Source organism: Aplidium turbinatum, chromosome 13 (assembly GCF_918807975.1).
Source record: "Aplidium turbinatum chromosome 13, kaAplTurb1.1, whole genome shotgun sequence".
Taxonomy (NCBI): domain Eukaryota; kingdom Metazoa; phylum Chordata; class Ascidiacea; order Aplousobranchia; family Polyclinidae; genus Aplidium; species Aplidium turbinatum.
In genome coordinates, this window is record NC_137484.1 from 13,694,472 (window position 1) to 13,716,833 (window position 22,362).

Sequence of the window (22,362 nt, forward strand, 5' to 3'; positions counted from 1 at the left end):
ATAGTATTTTCTTGTTTCTTTCAGAGTCGAGTCAATAATAGTCAAGAAATGTGAGATTGAAACTAGGAATATGCCAATACTATACTAAACTTTACAGTAATTCCCAAGACATGCTGATACCGAGCATAAAATTTCAGAAATTTAATTTTGTTTAATCTCTATGCTGAGATTAGCCTGTTTGTTTCGAAATCACTCAAAAATTTTACCAAACAAGTTTTTGTTGCTGCGTCAAGTAAACTAGGCATACTGCTGTAGTATCCATGAGGTAGCCTATCAACTGGTCTGGCCAATTGCAGAGGACCAGATGCGGAACTACAAAAATATTTGAGGAGGATTGGGCTACCAGAATTTCAACGACATAGAAATGCCAAGCAAAATGAAGTGAAAATATTGAAATCTTAAACAGCCTAAAGGAGAAAAAGCTGACAAAGTTCTCTGAAAGGTTTACCTCCCAAAAAAATACAATTGTTACCGTGCCTTGTTTTGATTGGCTTTTGTATAGGCTACTTTTTCTCTAATACTTTACATTTTTGTCTGAGACTCATTGGTTTTATTTGACTAAACTGGTCCAACTGAAACCAGAAAGCTAGATTTTTGTAGATTCTAGAACCACATTGTGTAGTTCAAAACTGAAGTATAATTTTAAATCCTTCTTGTTTCATAGCCCAGATCTTATTCCGAGTCTTGTAGCCTATAGTAGGATAAGAGAAATTTCAATTATCCGTCTGCAGCGTCTCCACCTCACTAGAAAATAGATATAGAGCTAGGCGGTCTACACAGTACAAAAGGCACATTTCTACTCGTAGCCTACTTTTATCAACACAGGAATAGGTTTATTTATTGTTGACTAATTGTTGTGTTGTACCCTCGGGGTGTGCGCGTGAGCAACGCATTTCAAGAACATCTCTCCATTCAGCGACATCTAATGGATGGATTAATTCACAAACTTCAACACGCAGAAACTTCACTCTGTCAATGTCGGTGACTGGGCCTGCGTCAGTGATTCAAAGCCTCTACAAGCATGCAAAATTGCCAAGATTACAAGCTCTCAAAAATATTTTTTTACTCCGAGGATAAATATTTCTTCAATAGGCAAACATTATATTGAACATGACCATGAAATCGACAAGGAAGAAATTTTAAGTTCCCGTTTTCAAAACCCACAGTCTTTTTTCTTACAAGTTACAACTCATGCTTCTCCTTCGCCGATTCTATGGTCATGTTAAAGTGTTTACTCTCTTAATCAATCACTTGGGGGTAGGCCTATCGTAGCCTATTATTTTGTTAGTTTTTGATCAGCATAAAAATTCGCATTTATTACATCTACTGGTGAAAAGAAATATCAAGGATGCTGGGACACGTTGAAAAAGTATTGAAGTTTTCCCAGCATTGCCATTTGCAACTACGCAGTGGTGTAGCTAAGGAATGTGCCGGAATGTGCCGCCCGGGGCGGATTCAGATTTTGCCGCCCCTTCAAGAAAAAGCATGTGAAAATGAAATGCGTTTTTTTTATCAGATTATAATCAAAAATCGTAGTCTGAAAGTGCTGCCCCCAGACGTGGCGCCCGGGGCGGTCCGCCCTCTCCCGCCCCCTCTATGCTACGCCACTGCAACTACGGTATATAAGAGCGAAGAGTAGCCTACCTCTAAATGAAATGTACTTATAAACATAACAATTTTTCGTAAGACAAATGATTCATAGGACCATCAGAAGTTACAGGAACAGCATTTCAACCGATCAGAAAGTTAACCAAAACTAACTTAGTATTTATTCTATTGAAACAAATCAGTCCGAGGATAAAGATTCAAAACTAACTAACTAAAACTAACAAATTAGAATTTATAAGAAATCAAAGAATTCAACGATACAATCTTTCGTAGCCTAATACCCTAATAGGGATTGTAGATCATATGCAATGTAGGTTACTGTCCCTACTTTGTAGCCTAACTGTTAAAAATCTTCCGCAACTGGGAAGCAAAAGTAGTCCAAGTTTTGCAGGCAAAACTTGAGGATCTGGCTGGGATTGGCAGACATTTTAAAGGGTTGTTAGACAATAATGTTAATTTTTAACCCCTATTATAGCTCTAACCGTAATCCGAAAAACTAGTCCAAGTGAAACTGACAAATGCCCCAAGTGACAATGCCTGACAATGGGTAGGCTTTTTAGAGGTAGCGGACAATGGGCATTTGGAGGTATCAAGAGCGAACAATTTGTTTAGAAACGCATTGCAATAAAAAATAATTTTGAAATTAGAATGTGATTGTTGTTGTGCAATTTGTTTATTATTATTATTATTTATTTGCGTCAGACAAAGCTGTCCATATCCAAAACAAAACAACGAAATAATACACAAACTGCAATGCACAAAGGTCAAATGATTTGTGCAATTTATTTTATGATCAAACCTGCCATTGTACGATGTATTGTTCTGAAAATTTGAGTCATTTTGTTTGTTTATTATATGGCGTAATCAAAACAAATATATCAATTGACTTGGATATTTTGGGAAATTTATTCGGCTTGGCCTGGCAACACGGGTTATTTTAACTAACCGTGACAATTTAGTGTTGCAAAATAAAAAAATTTGTTCTCCAATTTGCGAAATTTCAAGTCTGTTGGGGAAAATAACTTAGAATTGGGGACATTTTTAAGCTCTTAGAAGCTAAAGCAGGCAACTGAATATAATCCAAAACCCCGACAGTACTGGCGTTTCAACGTGAGGACAAATAAAGTTGCGTCTGATAGAGAATTTGCGAGACTGCTGCAGGAAAGGAAATTCACTCGACAGCGTCTAGCAACACTGTTACCGTCACTTTACGTTCACAGTTTTTCACTATTTTCAGATCTAGAATCCAGAAAGGGTTTGATTGCTAATGCTATTATTTGTTAGGGATTTTTAGAGGACTGTTACATGGAGATACGCTATGAGTATCTTGTCTACCAAGAAAATTATAATGGCTGTTTTTTATTAGTACCGCAGGGAAGTTGTATGTTATTGAGCCTATGTGGTAGGTACATCATAAAATTGTGAGATGTGTGTACTCCAGCTCTACCAGGCTATTTAAGAAGAACTAAGAGAGCGATGGTGATATTTGATGGTTGATAGTCTAACAACTAATTAGCCAGATTAAAAGAGGCTAATCTCGGTAACGAGAACATCACCGGATTAAAACTGGACTACTAGGCTACTACACACTCAGGTTTGCAGAGATAGGCACACTGATTAAATGGATGCAGTCTAGTTCGTACCCTGAACAGTTTGTACCCTCAGTTCGTACCCTGAATTTTTTCTTTTTTTGCGCTAACCCTGAACGCTTTTTTAATTTTTTCTCTCGATCATTTCAGGGTACGAACTGAGGGTACGAACTGTTCAGGGTACGAACTGTTCAGGGTACGAACTAGGTTGCACCCGAATAAATAGGCCTAACCCTAAAAGAAAAGAAATTTGTCTCTGATTTTGAGAATAAGCGATTGTTAGTTTGAACTGAGTTTGTTTGAACTGAGAAAGTCAAGGATAAAGGTTCAAACCAAAGACCAGTATGTGATTGTTGATTAGAATACAGCGGTGTATGAAGGTTTACTAAAATAATGGGGAAAAGTATAATAGCCACCAAAACAATGTAATAATAATGTAAAGCTGCCAGTCATACGACAGCCTGATAGTCTAGTTGTGGTTCCCACTTTGAGAGTATGGTAGGTATTAGCTCTTGCCAGTTGCCACTTGCAGAGATTAAATTTTAATGCATTTGAATTAGTTTTCATCATTGTATTATGAGTCATGGTATATGTACGGTAAGTCATGGCTCACATCTGTTTTATTATAGAAGATATTTATAAAACACTATCAAATAAAAATTAATTAATCATTCCTTAAGTTAGTGAAGGTGAAGTGATGCTTTGAAAAGTATTTCAACTTATGCTAATAAATTACTATTCAGTTTCCTGTTAAATTTCCATGAACACTAATAAAACCAAGTTAGTCAGAGATGCTGGAAGAATTGTTGTCTTATGCATTGCATGGTAAGTATGATACTGGTGGACATGCGATTGTGTAGCATTTAAGATGTTTGTTGTTCATTTCTAAAGAAGTGATGCGTAAAGGGTAACTCTAAATACCGTAGCCTACCCGTTGTCATTGTTGCAGCATGTTTTTTAACAAAAAATAGTAATCATTCTATAGAAGTAGATTTGAAATAATATTAAATCAAAGGAATCAACGATATCACAACCTGGAACTGCTAAACATTTTTCATAACTGGAAAACATAACTAGCCCAATTTAGCGGCAAAACTTGTGGATCTGGCAACCCTTGATATTTGTCGGCATTTTTAGGAATTGGCAGACATATTGTTATAAAGAGTTGTCAAACTATAATCTTAACCCTTCCCCCTAATCGTAACCCAAACTATTATCCTCAAAACCGGTCCAATTGGAACTGGCAACTCTGACAGTTCTTGAATATGCTGGGCAAAAGGCGACTCTGCCTAACTATGGGTTCTTATTTAAAGGTACTGTGCATTATCATTTTCCTATCATTAAGCATTAAAGCAAAGCAACTTAAAGGATCAAAAATTAACGATTCCAAAATGTAGATGCTGAACTTATGTTTAACAAACGTTTCGAAGACTGAACTGTTTTTATCTTCAATGCTTTTAAAACTTGACAGGTTTCATTCAAAACAAGTCAATACAAACAGGTCGTTTTGGACCAAACTTGTCCTGTTTGGTCCAATGCTTGTGTCATTCTTATACAAAGCTAGCTTGATATTTTTAATTTAAAGGTATTCCCTGAGCTCATGCGGGAATGTCATTGCCAAGATTATCCTTAATGATTTCTCTTATCCTACAACTGTGTCACTTGCACATGCTGCCGCTGTGATTGTGTTTTTAGGACCGATATTAAGAATATGGAAGGTATGTTTTAACTTCAGAAAATCTAACTTCAAAAGACTTGAGTTTTATAACCTAGTATTTTCTGTTTTACTGTTAAATGCAATCAAACTTTACAGCAGCCTATAAAAATTAAAATTGCTGGTTTTCAGCATGTTGGTCATATACATTGTTAAAATTACAGTTCTTACTATATCTTGTAACACATTAATAGATTTCAACAGTGTTTGTTTTTGAAATGGTGAATAGATGTAGTTTCTTTGGTTTCTTGTAGATTTAGCGAGCTTGTACTTTTAGGCTTATATATACATTTATTATGTATCTAATCTGTTTTTTTAAAACAAAGTTGTACCAATGTAGCAGTTCAGATGTTTTGCCAGATCAAAGCTATCAGTAAAAAGAATTGCCAGATGCAGTATTGGAAGTCATGCAGAAATTTTGCATGACAATTTCATATATGTCTGCAAGAATTAACTACTTTTTGTCTACTTTCGATAGAATTTGGCTTGTAAATTTAATGAAAATGTGGTAACACAAATAAATTGTCTAATACCTGACAGGAGTTACCTTGAACCTGTTCGAAATGATTTTTCAAGGTGAAACGAATATTTTGCAAATGAGGTTCAGAATCAAATATATGTCTTCAATATAGTCCCGATAGCTCAATTGGTCAATCCGCCCCGATATGGTCAATTCGCCCCGATTGGTCAATCCGCCCCGATAGCTCAATTGGTTAGCGCGTCACTTCTGGAACGAAGAAGCTTCAAGATCAAGCGGCGTTGGTTCGACTCTCGGGGTGTGCGCTTGAGCAACGCACGTTAAGGACTGCCCTCCATTCAGCGCCACCTAATGGATGGAATAGTTCCCCGGCAACAAGACTTCAACAATCGGAAATTCACTCTGTCAATCTCGGTGACCGGGCCTGCGTCAGTGATTCAAAGCCTCTACAAGTATGTGAAACTGCCAGAATTAAGCTCTGCAAGAAGCTTTCCCAGTCCGAGGATAAAAATTCAATCAATCAATAAAAAAAAATTTGAATCTGGCTTGAGAAATCCATTGTTTTCAAAGCAATGCACAATTTTTTTTACGACAAATAGACAATTATAATTTCCAATCTTTCAGTAAATTTAAAAATAAATCTTTTTTCATTCAAATCGGTGATTTGCGAACCCTGGTACCTCTGGGATTGTTTGCCAAACTAATAACTGCTGTTTTAAGGTTCCACCTCGTGTTCCCATTTCCAGAAAATACTTTATTAGAGCCATCCTTCCTTTAGCATTTGGAAAGTTTTTCGGTTCCGTTTCATCAAATTTAAGTATATCTAAAGTTCCTTTGTCTTACTCACACACAGGTATTTGAGATAAAGTGTAATTGTTCTCAAAAATATAAACATGTTCCTGTTTTAAAAATAAAATATTTGAATAGTTAATAAATTCAGTACTTTTTCATAGTAGCTTGAAGAGATGAGTCTGTTGATTAGTTGGCTATATGATGTTATATGTTGAATAGTAATTGAATAGATAATAAAACAGTTAAAGAAGAAACTGCAGTTCAAATGTTCTGTAAAATTTTTAGTAACCAGTAAACAAGTTGTACACCAATTATTATATAGTTGACTCCATACAAGAAAAGTTGCTCAAGACAAAGCAGCAATTATTCTGCTGTGTATGTTCCGCTGGCCGAGTGGCCGCATTAATCAAATTTGGCTAATTATAAAATTAAAATTGTTCTATTAACTGCTATCAATGTGTTTGCAGTGAAAGCATCGATGCCTATATTTACTGTTGCATTTACACGTTTTTTATTTGGGGAAAAGCAATCTTGGCTGGTAAGTATTGACATTGTATTTTTTACTACGTATTGGAATATTAAAGCTGTTATTCACAAAGCTTTCAACCCAGCAGACATAAACATCCACAAACTGTTGGCTGTAATAGGCCTACTGCGTAAACGAGCAACATTTACAATTTAAGTTAAAAAGTTCCAATTTTTTTCTCAAAAATTATATTATGTTAGAATGTTCAAAACAAAAATATTTCAGGGTTTATTTGTTCCTTTAAAGATATCCTTGTCTTTATTTCATTCCACATCCAACTATTTTATTCTGTGCATAAAATATAGGGTAGTTTCAGGTACAAAAAGTACTCTAACTTTGTTATCTTGTGCTTTGAGTTAAATTTATGAAGGTTTGCCAAAGTTTAGATATGATCAAAACGAAAGCACTTTGCTTTATAACAATATTCCTATAAAATGTCTTCATTTAATTTTGTATTAAGGTCTAAATTAGGCTGTTTAGTGCAAAGTCTACTTTTGCCGAATACAATCCCTTATTGTCCCAATAGATTAAAATTCGAATCTATAAGCTAAAGGCATAACCTTACAAAATATTAAAACGGGATCTGCTGTCATTGTCTGTGACGCCAGTAAAATAATCCTGAAACTAAAGTCTTATCAAGACTGTCACTAAACTAGGCGTACACCATTTTCACGTAGAACAACAGCTACGACCTGATGTAAACGGAAATACAATAATAACATTTGACTTTGTCATTTTAGCTCCATATGTCAAATGTGGTTGAGCTTTCCACTGGGCGAGGGACAGCACAACGTCTTACCGGACACGTGGTCTGCAGCTGCTTGATAGCGCACCCTAATTCTTTGCGGCAGTCTCTTAAAACTCTTGGTCGTGTGATTTTTCAATCTATGACATGGCATTGAGCTCTAGTCTAGACTAACCTTTGTTTTTTTTCCTTTAGGTTTATTTTTCGTTAATTCCAATCGTTGTCGGTATAGCTTTGGCCACAGTGACGGAACTTTCTTTCAATATGCTTGGATTGCTCAGTGCAGTGTTTGCGACCATTAATTTTTCTTTACAAAATATTTTTTCTAAAAAGGTAGCGGCTTTCTTGTTATTTTTATTGTAGATTTTAGTAATGTCAGTGGTTTTAAAACATCTTTGATTTTAGTTTTTGTTGCAAAAAAACATACGTACATCCCATAAATAACAATTGTCATTTCCTTTTTTTATAGTAAAAGGTAAAGGTGGTCCCATACTTGATTTAAGTGTCGGGTATAAAAAGATAAGGTTCTCATAATACTACGCCTTCGGCACTAAAGAAAGTAGAGTTGCCAATTTTTTCTCTCGACCATCTTTCTTACAGCAATTATGCCTACCCAATTTATTACGCCTTAGGTAGAGATGAGCGGTTTTTTCAACAACCAACTGAAGCCGGGAGTCGAACCCACGTTTGCATAATTGGAAAGCCAACGCCTTATCCGTCTCACCGCCTTTTCATTATAGAAGCGATAGTTATTAGGTTATTCTTGATGAAGACACAACGATGTGCTGAAAACGTTTGATTACTTGGTTGTCTTATGAACATTTATTGTTTTACGTGAACTTAAAATAAAATAAAAATATGTTAAATCGTTGACGTTACTTTGTTTTATAGGTCTATTGTGCAACAAAGTGAACTCTCTCCCAAAGCTTTACTGTAAATGTGAAAGATTTGTACGCAACATAATCTTGTATTAAAAATACTCCAAAGAGTCTAAACTAAAGAATTGCCTGAAAAAAAATAAACTGCAAGTAGTATGGTATGTTTTTATAAAATGAAAGAGTTTTCAACGTGTCTTAAATGTATCCCATGCTTCTCACAGATATACGTGTTTGTCAAATTGATGCCGTTTATTTTCAGGTGATGAAAGACACCAAAATTCATCATCTTCATTTGCTTCACATTCTTGGTTTCCTTTCTTTCTCCATTACCGTTCCTGTGTGGCTTGTTACTGACGTATACGCGTGGATGAAAGTGAATCCCGATATGGACTACGACCCAAGCCAGTCAAAGGTTTCTATTTTGCTTTTTGTTCAACTTTTTACTTGCACTTACACTCTGAAAAGATCACCGAACCGAGCTTAAAAAGTGTCCAAAAGACAACGAGATTATTATATAATATACCTTTAAAACATGGCTATCTGAATATAAAGGGACTTCGTAGGTAGCCAATCTGACAGTTTAGCACGCCCAGATTGCTGAAACTGTGTTCTCAACTTAAAGTTTCGGCGAATGCACGACTTCTTCAAGCTACACTATGTCTTGTCGTAAATAGATCCAGAAATAAGTTTATTGTAATTTCTAAAACAAAGTGAATTGCATTGTTATTGCGTATTGGCAGACTACCGTGTGGCGAGACAACTCGGTTTCGGCGTCTAGGCTTCTTCAGTACCACACTACTATTTTTGCCGGCATTTGTGTGTCGCTAAACATGTGGTTTATACTTTATTAAACCGGACGTAACTTAGAAGAGGAAGTTATCATCGAACGGACTGTGGAAGTTTCATACACATTGACTGAGTGTCTAAAGTTAATATGTGGTTTATTACAGTATATGTGACATGATGTGAAAAATATGTACAAAGTTTCCGTAAGCTGAGATAGTCATTGGTTCAGTACTCCGAATGGTGATTTAATCACGTTTTTCTATTTACCAATAACTGTAGTAAAGTAAATTATGTCTTATACTAGGTATTTATTATTCATAATAAAAGTAATTTGCGTTCTTCTGGTGACTATTTACTAGGTTACCTCCTGATGTTAAAGATGATAACTAGCTTTTGTATTTCCGACGTTTCGTCAGTCAGCACGACTGACTTTTTCAAGGTGGCTAAAACAGGTTAACACAACCTGTTCAGCAACGATGGCACAACACAAAAACATAAACACGCAACAAGATACCTAGAGGTTAAACTGAATGCAGTGAAAGCCTAAAACCAGTAGGCTACTTACCAACAGCGTAAATTTATCTATCTATTGGGCCGCCGTCAAGAAACGTTGAAAAGACATCAGACAAGACAGAAAACAGGGCAATTTAGCATTCAGTTTAACCTCTAGGTATCTTGTTGCGTGTTTTAATTCTGAATCTTGCTGCTTTACTTTATTGATTTTATCAGTATGTTTTTGTGTTGTGCCATCGTTGCTGAACAGGTTGTGTTAACCTGTTTTAGCCACCTTGAAAAAGTCAGTCGTGCTGACTGACGAAACGTCGGAAATACAAAAGCTAGTTATCATCTTTAACATCAGGAGGTAACCTAGTAAATAGTCACCAGAAGAACGCAAATAAATTTTATTATCAAATGCCTGGTGAACAGTCTCTCTCTGTTTTTATTTATTATTCTTTGACAATTTGAACATAGAAAAATTTTCCCTGTGAACCAGCTCTGTGCAGTCATTGTGACTCTTCTAGCACACAGCTAGAGAGTGATGTTTGCTTTGTACTTTGTTTGGTAATTAAATAAAAAAAAAGATGATGCAAGGGTGAGAGGAATCGAACTCACGTCGTCGAAATAACTACCTCTTTAACTCTAAACTGCTAGGCCATGCTGTCATCGTCGAAACGTGCACTTAATTTTCATTCTATCAGAAATGTTTCAAGAAGAGCGCTCACAATATCACGTAGCCTACATGTCACACCTCATCTACTGCAGCGCTCTACTGATTCCAAATACCCCAACGATTTCAGTGTGTGGTATATCTTGGTCGTAAGGTGGTGCAAAAGAGTCGACAAATGTCCGATCCGAGGCAAGCGTTGACGTCAATTAGCAAGAGTATGTTGAACGAAACTTCTTTTGTTTTAGGAGATTTACCCACTCTGGCTCGTTCTGTTGCTTATCGTGGATGCCTTTTGCAACTTCGCTCAAAACATGGTCGCCTTTACTGTGATATCACTGGTAAGCTGCACCTGAGGTCACTATTTTCTATCACTTTGTTCATTACGTCACAATTACATCAGCTTTAGAATGGATTTCTTTTTGCATGTTGAGATTTTTCATACTCTAAAAGTGAGTTATGTGAGTACACATTTTAACTTAAATTAAAGAAATAACATTCAGTATGAATATATTCTTGTCCTAATCAAAACCAACGTTTCTTGTGCATTGTGCGATATATGTTCAAGTTATATTAAAAATAACCTTTGCAATGGACGCGTGACTTTTGTGGATAATTTTGTTGTCTTAGATTTCACCTTTATCGTACTCGGTAGCTAACGCCACCAAGCGGATAGCTGTGATCACAGTCTCTCTCATTGCTCTAAGAAATCCTGTTACTATGGCTAATGTTGTGGGCATGCTAGTAGCAATCAGCGGGGTGCTCTTCTACAACAAGGTAATTTATGGTCAGCTAAAGTTGTTAAGTAAGCCATAGGCTGCTTTGCTCTGGACAACATCCATTTTTTTATCAATCCTCGGTTGCTGTTGGGAATGTAATCGATATTTTGCAGTTGCAGTCCCTGATCATTTCAAAATACTTTAGTATGGTTGAAAATTTCGAAATATACGGTCAACTACAGAATTGGCATGTAACATCAATTGGCTCAAATACAGGTGGAGCAACTTTTGATTTAACATCGATCATGTGCGTGTTTTGAGTGTTACTGGGGTTATAAGACCACAGAGTGCGTGTGAGACATCAACTATGAAAAGAGCAAACATGATGCTGCATTGTGCAGACAACCTTAAGCATTAGGAAATTCACCGCGTGGTGGTCTACTCGACAATATCAAATGTAGCCGAAGCAAGGAACACCGGCATATCAGTCTTCTACAAAGCCTGTTTCGATATAACCGAGTCTCGTGTAAATTTAACTGATCTACCGATTATCTACTATTCTACTGACAAGCGAGCAGCTATGTCCAGCCTGTTCCGACCTGACTGGTTCCCATCAGGTTTTTTCAGTAGCTCCCGGCATGACCATTTTGAGAGAAGGCAAGAAAGCAAAAAGCTCATGACAGCAAGTCATTACTTGTATAGCAGGCCTTTCGTTCAAGGCGGATTGTGAGGTCGAAAGATATACCATGGGCCTGTGTAATAAAAACGGTCAAATTAATTTTTGTTTGATGTCAACAATTACGATAGCATTTGTTTGTTTGTTTGTTTGTTGCATTCAACAAATATAAGGTTTCAAATTATATAATACATGGCTATACTGGCTGTAGACTAATTTGAGGTTTTCCCATTTATTAGGAAAACTGAAAAATAACAAGTGCTTTCGTTTGCTTCAAAATACATGGAGTTGTGAATGTCAAATCTTAAATTTGACGTATTTTTATTAAGTTACAATTTGGGTAGAGATGTTACTTTTTTCAACCATAAGCAGATATAACTCAGTTACTGAGCAACAACACAACATTAAACATTATTATAAAAACAAAAGTATCAAACTTGATAAGGGCTATATGCATAGCCGAAAACGTTTGCTATTTTTTTTATAATGTTAAATGTTGTGTTGCTCATTTATGTATGTTCTATTAAATTGTTGTGAGAGAACTAAAGAGCTTTTTATGGTTGCTGTATCACGCGCATTTACGATCTTATAAAACGTTTCAGCTATGTTTTTTTTTAAAAGTATGAATTGCTGCAGCCTGCAGACGTTTCTTAAAAAATATGTATTTTTCCGTCTTTTCGGACTGCCGTATTTTGCAGCAGACAAAACCTGCCACTAGTGGCGTCGTTTACTTAGTCTCGATCGGCTTCGTTACCGTTATGGGCACTTGAAAGTTTAATTTCCCTGACAAAGCAATCTCTTGATCGTGTGGTTTGTTTTTCGTTGATTTAAAGTTGCTTTTTGCAAGCATCGGCACACGCAGCCATCCCAACGTGATGCTGGACTTAAGTTATTATTTTTACCGAGATTTTTGTTTACAAAATCATCATGAAAAATGTCTTTCGATAAAGCTCAATGGAATAAACTAGGGGAAAATGGAAATAATATAAAACTCAAAATTAGAAAAGCCGTCATTTTGTTGCTATTTCCTCTTCCATGCTTGTTACTTTCTACCCCTTTCCACGCGCAACAAACTAGTAGTACCAATAGAAACAACATGTTATCACCCTATATTGACACATAAAAGTTTTAGCATCCCCTCAAGTTAAAAGCAAAAGTTGTATGATGCTTTTCAACGCTCTTCCTTCCATCTAATAAGCCCTGCTACCACATCTCCAATTTCGACACCAATATTTCCTGTACAACGCGTTGGTTCAACACAACAAACGCTTTAGAATACAATTTTTTTTTTTAAACCTGGCCCCGAATTTCATACTCAAGCATCTTTCAGCTACCCATTTAACAAAATTATTTTTTTTTACATTGACTCGACGTCTGGAGATGTAAAATCGGTGCACAAGATCGTATTTTGTGACCTGGGTAGTTCACATCTACCAGGGTGGTCGTTTTTTTTGTTTCGTGAACTTAAAGTGTGGCGTTGTTCTGTCGATTCTACTAAAAAATAAAACAATATATCAAAGTCGAAACTGTCGACGGTCTGTTTGTTGCCGAAACATAGGTTGACCTTGCCGTGACATTGCTCAGTGGCTCAGTCATTTTTACATTGATTTCATTAATACATTGAATCAATGTGAAAATGACAGTTTTTGCTGTCTGGGCTGTTGCTTTCTTGTGAAAAATGAGCGCTGGTCATTCAATGTCTATTCCTTGAACATAAGTCTGCATTTGCCGCGCGCCATGGAACATTCTTTCGGTTCGAATCAATTTGTTATAAAGTAATTTGGAAATATCTCTCTTTTGACAACCGGGCCAGCTGATCATTCATGATGCTCTGACAGGAATAGCCCCTGTTGTGGTGAGCTTGATGTTCCACGGAAACTTGTTTTTAGTCAAAGATTGCGAAAATCGATCGACAAATAATCATATCTGTCATTTTTGCCCAAAACTTTTGTCCAAGACAGAAAATCAATCTTTTTTAACATTGATTCAACGTCTGCAGACGTCGACTTAATGTGATGATTTACTGACTCCAATGTAGCTGATCATAGAAAAGCTGTCCACGAGTTCAGTGTTCACTTCAAAATCTTTTCGAACCAAAGACATAATTTTTTTAAATGCGCACGCCCCATTTCACAACGAAACGTGTTTTTAATGACACTGCTCGTTTGTCCTTGACACGTCGGCATTTCTCAAAATGGCGTTTCCTTGATGAGAGCATAACTTCTTCCTTTGTAAATTTGCAAACGCACCTTTGCCTGTGTACTAGTTTGAAAGTAGTAAACAGTTTTCCTTTTTAACTTACTTGAAACGTGCAAGTTAGTTTGTAAACAATTCTCTGTGATGGTTTCTTTTACTGACTTCACTTTTATCACTTCACAATTTCACAACAATGCAATTTTTAGGATCCACCATCTGTGGTCTCATCCTCAAGTTAATAACTATTCTCTTCAATGTTAATCTGATTAAAATGATCTAGTTGCCTTTGTAGTGCAAAAAGAGAGGTCATAGGTCATTCATTGAGAGAGCTGACTATGCATGCGGGTTGGTTGACTGGTGCTTGCTTGCATGTCCAACGTAGATTTTCATATATTTTCCTGTTGATCCAACGTCAAAATGAACAGCTCGACTTTCTGCAATTCTCCTGAAATTCTATCTCGTTTACTTCCAAATAGAAATCATGGCGTTCAAAGGAAACTCTTACTTTGTTGCAACAAACACAATCTTGCTTTTTGCGATGATTCAAGACCGTTGGACCAACTGGTGGGGAATCAAGTGTTTGTTTCCCCTTCACATTTAAATCTGATCGACCAGCGATAACCGCATCTTTTTAACGCTGAATTTGCACGTAACACGAGTCAAGCTGCACTTTTGAAGCACATCCCATGGGGACAGTTCTTTATTGAAGATGTTGACATTGTTTTTAATTTTTTGAGACTCGTGGTTCTGTGCGATCGTTTGCAAGTAGCCTTTGCTGTTAAATATTCACAGCTGCTTTTGCACTTAACCCTGATAGGAAAAAAAACAAAACAGTTGACATCACCCAACCCAAAATCATTTCACTTAATCCAACACTTATATGAGATTCAAGGATCAAATACTCTCATGTGGTATTTTAACATCACCTCATTAAATGGCGTTATATATTTGCAATTTGTACCTATTTACTCGATAACATGTCTTTTCTTGTCAATTTTGTAGTTTGGTACACCTCATCCGCAAACAAATCGGCCTGGTAAGAATATATAACAAGACCGACACTGATTTGTATCGGGAGCCGGCGAGGCGCTGCTCTAATCTGTTTACCCACGCTTTGCGTGATGTTGATTGATTTGAGTTAAAGTGACGTAATCGGGGAATAAGAGCTTAATTTTTTGACTACCGCAGTGTGTCAAGTTGTTTTTTTTACGCTATGCACTATGCAGTATGTCGTTCTTTTCTCCTGCGCAGCTTTTTTTGTAATAAAAATATCCTGACTTCTGTAATTCAGTGTCGCTTTTCTCCGTCCAAAAGAGCTACTGCTATTCTGTCGCTCATTTTACTTCAAAATATGAAACGCCATCTTCTTGTCTGTGTTTGAGCTATGACCAGCACGTGTTGAAATGAAGAAACATGAATCTCTACCCATCTAGCACAGTTTTTTTTTATTTTTTATCACAAAATGCCAAAATCTTCAATTTGATTAATGTTGCAAAAACAATGGCCAACTCTACTCCTGGTGGAATAGATTGGGTAGGTGAGTTTTTGAATGGAAGGCAATGAAGAGAGACCACCCAGCCTCCAACTTCCATCAGTTGCATATACTATAGACTTGCTGCAACAGGGACGTTGCTTTCTTATACCCGATAACCGAGTGTGGGGCCACCTCACCTTTAGATACGTACAAGCAAACGATTACGTATCAGTTTATACTTTCTCATTCTAAAATGATCTTTTTATGCATTCACAAAACATATCAGTGTTTTTATAGCGGCATGTTCATCCGGCTTTCCGTTCATTGTACGTGCGCTAAACAATAAAGCCGTGCCCGAACGCAGCTTTATACTGTGCTGACATATTTTACAATTCAGTAAGCTTCAGTTTCGATAACCATCTGGCATTAAATGTCTGTTGAGCGACAAATGATTTAAATTTTCGTTTGACATTTCGCAAAATATTTGCGACATTTCTGCCGTGAAATCTTGTTGTGCTGCAGTGGTTTGTGATTTCCTTTTTTTCCACGAACACTGTCAATGCTAATTCTTAAAAATTCGCTTTGGAGGTTCGCTGCTGCAAGTTCCATGTGTTGTTGGAGTCTTGGAATCATTCACGTGTGACGATGTGCAAAGGGATTATTAATTTTTTTAGCCGAGTCTATGACGTCAGTCGTGGCGATAGTGAGCCTTATAACGCAATAAAATTAACATTGATGCGACGTTGCTCAAATAGTTTGATTTTCTGAACTACTAGACATTTTATCACGTAGAGTCTCACCAGTTTGCGCCACGAAAGCTCGTTTTTAGTGTTCAAATTAATAGCAGAAGGGTAACCTCACGAGTTTCATGTTGGTGTTGAAATTTCTAAAAAATACCAACATTGTACTTTCTTTAATCAGTGGCTCTGAACCATATCGTCGTCTCGGAGCACTCAAAGAAATTATCAATCCAGCCCGTCATAAATTTGCAATTGAGTAAACCCGCGTAAGAATTATTCAAAATTAGTTTACAGTATAAGTCTGCTACTTAAATTTACTACATTTTCCTAAAATTAATGCAGTCGTTCAAGCCCTTGAAAGTTTTCGCGGGCCCCCAGGGTGCATGAATCTCAGGTTATAAATCACTGCGCTAAATTGCAAGGATGATTAAGTGCCACCAAATCTGATTCCCGAACACCATCAATGAACACTTAGGCCTAGCCAAGTGCTGGCTAAAATCACAAGCTGCACACTTCCCAAGCGTACGATACCGCACCACCTGGGTACGAAAATATTCCAGTGTCATCTATCGTCGCTCTTACGCCTTTGCTTGCTCACTCTCCTGTGCAGTGCACTCTAGTTATTTTTTAGTGTAATGTTCCCACCCGAAATTGTACACAGTAATCTATATATAATATACGGGTAGAACGTAGTATTAACAAGTTGTGAATATGGAAGTCCAATATAGAAAATTTGTGCTTGTTTTGCGCGGGCAGTCACCTGCTTGTATTATTGTCGCCCACGGCTATTGCTTTTGTCCCAACTCATGTATATGGCATTTGACGTGACTATAAAAACTTTCCTAATCGATGACCGGTTTCTTCTTCGGGATCTTTGGTTGGAGTTGCTGGTTAAAAATACACATTCAATGATTAATAATCGAGAATACGTGGCACACCTGGCAATAGTGATTAAGGGTTAATGCTACTTCTCGCTGTATCGACCTTATTTTCCTTTTTTTTTAATCGTGATTATTGATTCGCGTGGTTGAAGCACACTATTGGTTGCTGCTGTACTCTAGCAGCTTCTACATATTGAAATGATGTAAAACATTAGAGCATAAAGTATTCTGAATGTGATAACCGTTTCACTCTTCAATTTGAAAAAAATTACATCACTATTAAATTGTAGAAATGGAATCATATTATACGGTAGTTTTTGAGTGACACTCGTCTAGCTATTCATGTAAAAGAACCCCTTTTCAGTTTCATGTTAGTTTTAATTTAGGATTCTTTACAATTTGAAAATACTCGCTTCTTCAAATATGCAGTAAAACCTTCAATATTTTTTTTTCGAAAATGCGGTAACTAATTGTGTAAGTCTGTGCTACTTCACATCATTCCCTTGTATCCGTAGAGCACGTGGCACAACACCCCAGCCGGCAAAGTAGTTCTTTTTCACATTGATTTAACGTCTGCAGACGTAAAATTCCAAACAAAAGTTACGAAAGAAAACAGTTGCAGACGTTGAATCCATGTAAAAAAAGGCTTGATTTGTCTGCTGAGATGGCCTACTACTTTTTCAGGATCAATCTTTGGACCCTGATCGTGGGTGATTTCATTTTTTGAATGACGTTGCCATTTTGTCAGGGCTACGCGTTGTCGGTGGGCCCGTGACGTAACCTGCGGGTAGAAAGCATCTGAATGACAGTTGTTAATTATATTCCTTGTGTGGTCTTTGCGGTGTAGTTTGTCATTGAATCCTTACTAAGCCCGTCTTTGCAATGAACCCAATTTTAATATCATCCTCCATTACTCATGGGCGCTCGTCTGCCCCGCGTCTGCCGTTGTCTAATTGATATCAATCATATCGCTTCCTACACAACTAAACTTGCCATTTTACATTGTTTCGACGTCTTAATCACATTGAAACGATACAAGGCTGCAATTTTTGCTTGGGAGCACTGATGTTGTAGTTTTTGAAAGCGGTTGGAAAATTTATCCCTATCTTAAAATCACTTGTTTCGATCACTTATTTTGGTCAATGAACTAAGGGCCATGGCGATTAATTTATTTCACAAAATAATCCCACCAACTTTTACTTCGTAAAACCATCAAAACCCAGGTGCTTGTTCATTGGAGATAGTCTACAAGCATCTTGATTTATATTTTTCAATTTCTCTAAAAGATTTATATAAAGAAGGTCACGCAACATTTCATCCCAATATTCAACGTATGACAAACGTTGGGAGGCAATCTGGGAAATTTTAGCACTCGAATCATGAAATGGTTGATATAATCCAATCATGTCTGGCTTAAACAGGACCGTTGAAAACCATGAATAAGACTGCGAATTTTCATTGTAGCGCGACGATACTGCCACAAGTAGGTGAGCTACAATGGCGAAACGAGTGTTATTAATTGTTATGTTGTGTGTGGTCTACGCAAAGAGATGTAAATCTGCGTGTGAGATTGTTCTTGCAAGATATCACAAGGCTTTGTTATTGATCTGAACTTTGGTTGTGAAGATTGATCATTTCACCGCGACTTATATTTTTGGAATGTTTCAAGCTATTCCACAAAGTTCAAGAGGTCCAGTTACAATTAGTTGCTCTGAAACTGGATTTTATTAAGTTTTATTTTTCATCCACCATTACGAAGAAGATCTCGCATTGGTTTCTTTTTGTGTGCATAAAGTTCAAACCTGACACTGCTGTTGTACGAAATTTGAATACACGAATACAGTACAACGAGCCATTTGCTTTTCGACAAGCTGAAGAAGTTATGAAAGTCATTCATCATTCAACCATAGATATCTTCGAGATGCTTTCAAGTCAAAACGTTAAAAAACTGAAAACCGCAAATAATTTTGACGAACATTTAAACTTCTCAGTAGACTCAGCACTCTATTCACAATGATGAATCTTACAAACCTCTATTTTCCCACACGTTAGACAAATTCTGTGGTTATTCCTATTTCGAGTAGTTGTTAAATCTCCTAAAATGCTTTTCAATCTTGTAATTTTGATGCTAAAGCAACTCAAACTTCCAACTGTAACAAAATCCACTCCACACTTATCAAATTCCATCAGCTTGCCATATTTACGCCAAAGGTGAAGAAAGCTAATCTTCTCATCTGCGGAGACGAAATCTAGTGGTTGGTCTCTCCAGTTCAGACAACACGGCGACGCTGCCATTGATTTGCAAACACAATGACCGTTTAGTTCTTCAACGCATCGCATAATCACATTGATACACATTATACGTTTTATCGGTTGGAATTCCGTTAAGATATTGATCGCATTTGTATGATGTTGTGTTGTCTGAGACAAGAAGCAAGTTTTCTTTCACTCCGTTTATTGGTCTCAATAAGACAGTTTCCTTTGAAGAAGCAATGTGAGCTGTTGATCTGGGACACACACACACGTGATTTGACTACTTTTTTGACAAGTGACGTCAAAGAATTGCAGTGTTTCAATTCACAAATGCTGGAACAACCTTACGATCAAAACTATTTTGTGATCTAATTAAGTATCGTAATTTTTATATGTATAGTTTTATTATGAAGATGACGGTTTAGTTTAGACGGTATTATTAGTAAGCCTAACGGTTTGCGTCAGGCAGAAAAACATAATAAAATATTTCACATTAATTTCTCAGTTTCATGTTTTGTTTTTGAATATCAAAGCGAAAAATATTGCATGCCTTAGCAGAGGTCTAGAAAAAGGTGGGCTGTTAGCGAACAAATGCGAATAAAACGTGCTCGAGAGCAAAATAATTTACAAAATGCAAGGATATGGCACGATTGCAATACCTTGAGAAATTTTGCTACTAATTTAACAAAATGGCATGTTTTTGACGCAAAAGATTTTGTTTGTTTTATTATCTTTATCCTGCATTGCGGGAAAGCGGACTTGAGCGCTATGCATCGGTGTACGCCTTCCGACGTACACCTGACCCACGCTGCAGCCGACGGCAATGTCTGTTTCCGGTTGTCTACTCTACTTATGACTGAAATTTGGTACTACCCATTACTCGAAATCGATCACTGGGTAGAGGCAATTATCGTAAAGTTTCTTGCCCAGAGAAACAACAGCAAGTGCGGGTGGCTGGAGTCGAACATGCAGGCTCTCGACTGCGAGCCCAACGCGCTAACCACTCGGCCACTACACACAACCCAATAAAGGTGTGTGTGTAGTATAGCATTGGTGTAAATCCCCCCATTTTCCCTTTTCAACCTAATCCCTTTGTTCTGGAGTGGAAATGTTTGTATTGGAAATAATAGTGTGCAATGTAATTTATTCGTTAGTCAACTTTTATCGGTCGGTCATTCATTCTCGTATCTTTGTAACGCAGGCAAAGTACGACCAAGCCAGGAAACGGTTGACATTGCCGTCAACTCATGATGACGTCATTCAAGTCAAGACGCCGCATGTTCCGAACGGAGATGCGGTTGTGCTGCAGTTGGAAGAAACGGAAAGCCCCTCACCGTCTCCTGACCCCCTATCCCACGCCCACCATCGAACAAATGTTGCTTCGCATGGTTTTAAAAAGCTTGGCAGCACTAAGAGTGATCTTCTGTTAGGCTATGATGCCCCACCTATACCATCGTACAGCGCTGGAAAGTACCACGATGTATGATATGGGGTTAAAGATGGCGATGTGTGTTGTCCTCTCTGACGTCTCGAAGCCATTTCTGTCTTATGAAATTTCTTTTGCGGTAGATTAGGATCATGTACTTATGCTCATGCTTTTATATTTATTCTGCGTTGATTTTTGGGAGGTGACCCTGATTTTGTGTTTAGATTTTATGCAGTTTTAGCAATTGGCACCAGATATTAGAAAGTGCGTTTATTTGTTGACCGTTGGCAAAAGCAACATGTACATGTAAAGTTGACATTGTGTGCTGTGCACCATAAATAGTATACTGTAGTTACACAAAACACCGACTTACACAGATTCCCTTTAAATTTTTGTTGCATACATACCGAGACAATTAAGTTATGGACATTTATCCACGTTGTGCACTTGAGCAAACCAATAGAGAATACACTTTGAAATAGGTTATCGTCTGAAAGAAATTACTAGTAAACAATTTTACTATACACTAAAATTGGAGATTCGATGTTTTTTAGTGTTTTTTCTAGATTTATTATTACTACAGTAAGTTGCTAAATATAGTAGTCGAGATCTGGTGAATAGTTAACTAGTTATGTTATTTTTCCATTCAGTAATTTTTGCGATAATTTGAAGCGTTGAATGAGGAAAATAAATAATGCAGTTGGTTTTGGCTTTCCCACAGCATTAATTGTTCGAATTGGCTATTTTTATTCCTCGATAATTCAGTGAATAAATTCCTGGCTTTCCAAACTAAGAAATGGGAAAATACAACGGTAGTTTAACTCTCGGGGTGTGCACTTGAGTAGGCCGCTTTAAGGACAGCTGTCAACTGCAACAAATGGATAGAATAATCTACAGAGAACATGTAGAAATTTCACTCCGTCAATCTCAGTAGACTGACTCGCGTCAGTGTTTCAAAGCTTGTTGAAGCAGCTTTCACGAAATGGTCAAGATTTATCTTGGAATAGGCCTTCTTGTTCTGAGAATGAGTATTTCCACAATTCTATCATTCTATCGCACTCTCCATTCAGCTGCACTGACAGCTTTACGTTCACTGTTGCTTGAATTGAAGTAGATTTTTCAAAGTTAAAGGCAGGTAGAGTAAAGACAGGAGTGACTTTAGCCGCTACCAGCCAAACATCTCGCTTTGTGTCTTATCCATGAGGCATTTAAGGTTGATATGATCAGCAGTCTGTTTCTCCACCTACTTCATGTATTTGAATAGAGGTTGCCAACTTCTATTTAGGCTATGGTCGATTGAGTTTGACTCAGTGAGTCAAGATAGGTTCAGTTCTGCAGCCGCGTAACTGGGTGATGCATGAAACCCCAGAGTCGGTGGTAGCCCACAGCCTACCTTTCATCCATGTATTTTTCATCTACAGTGTGCTTAGTAAATGTTGTCGATACCAGATCACGGTACCAGTTCAAGTAGCGCAGTTAGAAGTTGTCCATAGGGAACGTTCAAATATTACGTAACGCTTTTTTTCCGAATTTTTGACCCCCCCCCTCCCCCATGTAACGTCAACGTAACGTTTTTTTCAATCCCCCCCTCCCCCATGTAACGCTTTTTCACTACGAATTCAGCACAAAAAACTACCATTCCGTACTCGAAAGCGTTACGTAACGTTTTGCTTGAACCCCCTCCCCCCCGATGTGACGCTAACGTAACGCTTTGCA

The 22,362-nt window shown here is 37.3% G+C and overlaps 1 protein-coding gene across 1 annotated transcript; it reads left to right on the forward strand.

The window, feature by feature from the left end:
• The first annotated feature begins 3,579 nt into the window (after window positions 1-3,579).
• LOC145782079 (solute carrier family 35 member E1-like) lies at window positions 3,580-21,350 on the forward strand. The gene is made up of 9 exons (XM_082593815.1): window positions 3,580-4,022; window positions 4,783-4,915; window positions 6,110-6,242; window positions 6,649-6,719; window positions 7,648-7,785; window positions 8,590-8,742; window positions 10,530-10,622; window positions 10,912-11,058; window positions 20,422-21,350. Exons 1-9 carry the CDS (start codon window positions 3,958-3,960, stop codon window positions 20,704-20,706), a joined length of 1,218 nt encoding a protein of 405 aa, XP_082449941.1. The 5' UTR covers window positions 3,580-3,957; the 3' UTR covers window positions 20,707-21,350.
• The last annotated feature ends 1,012 nt before the right edge of the window (window positions 21,351-22,362 follow it).

Coding starts and splice junctions, on each gene's coding strand:
- LOC145782079 (XM_082593815.1), top strand. CDS start 3,958: ATGAACACTAATAAAACCAAGTTAGTCAGAGATGCTGGAAGAATTGTT. Junction 6,720..7,647: donor GGGAAAAGCAATCTTGGCTG/GTAAGTATTGAC, acceptor TTTTTCCTTTAG/GTTTATTTTTCGTTAATTCC. Junction 11,059..20,421: donor GGGTGCTCTTCTACAACAAG/GTAATTTATGGT, acceptor TTTGTAACGCAG/GCAAAGTACGACCAAGCCAG.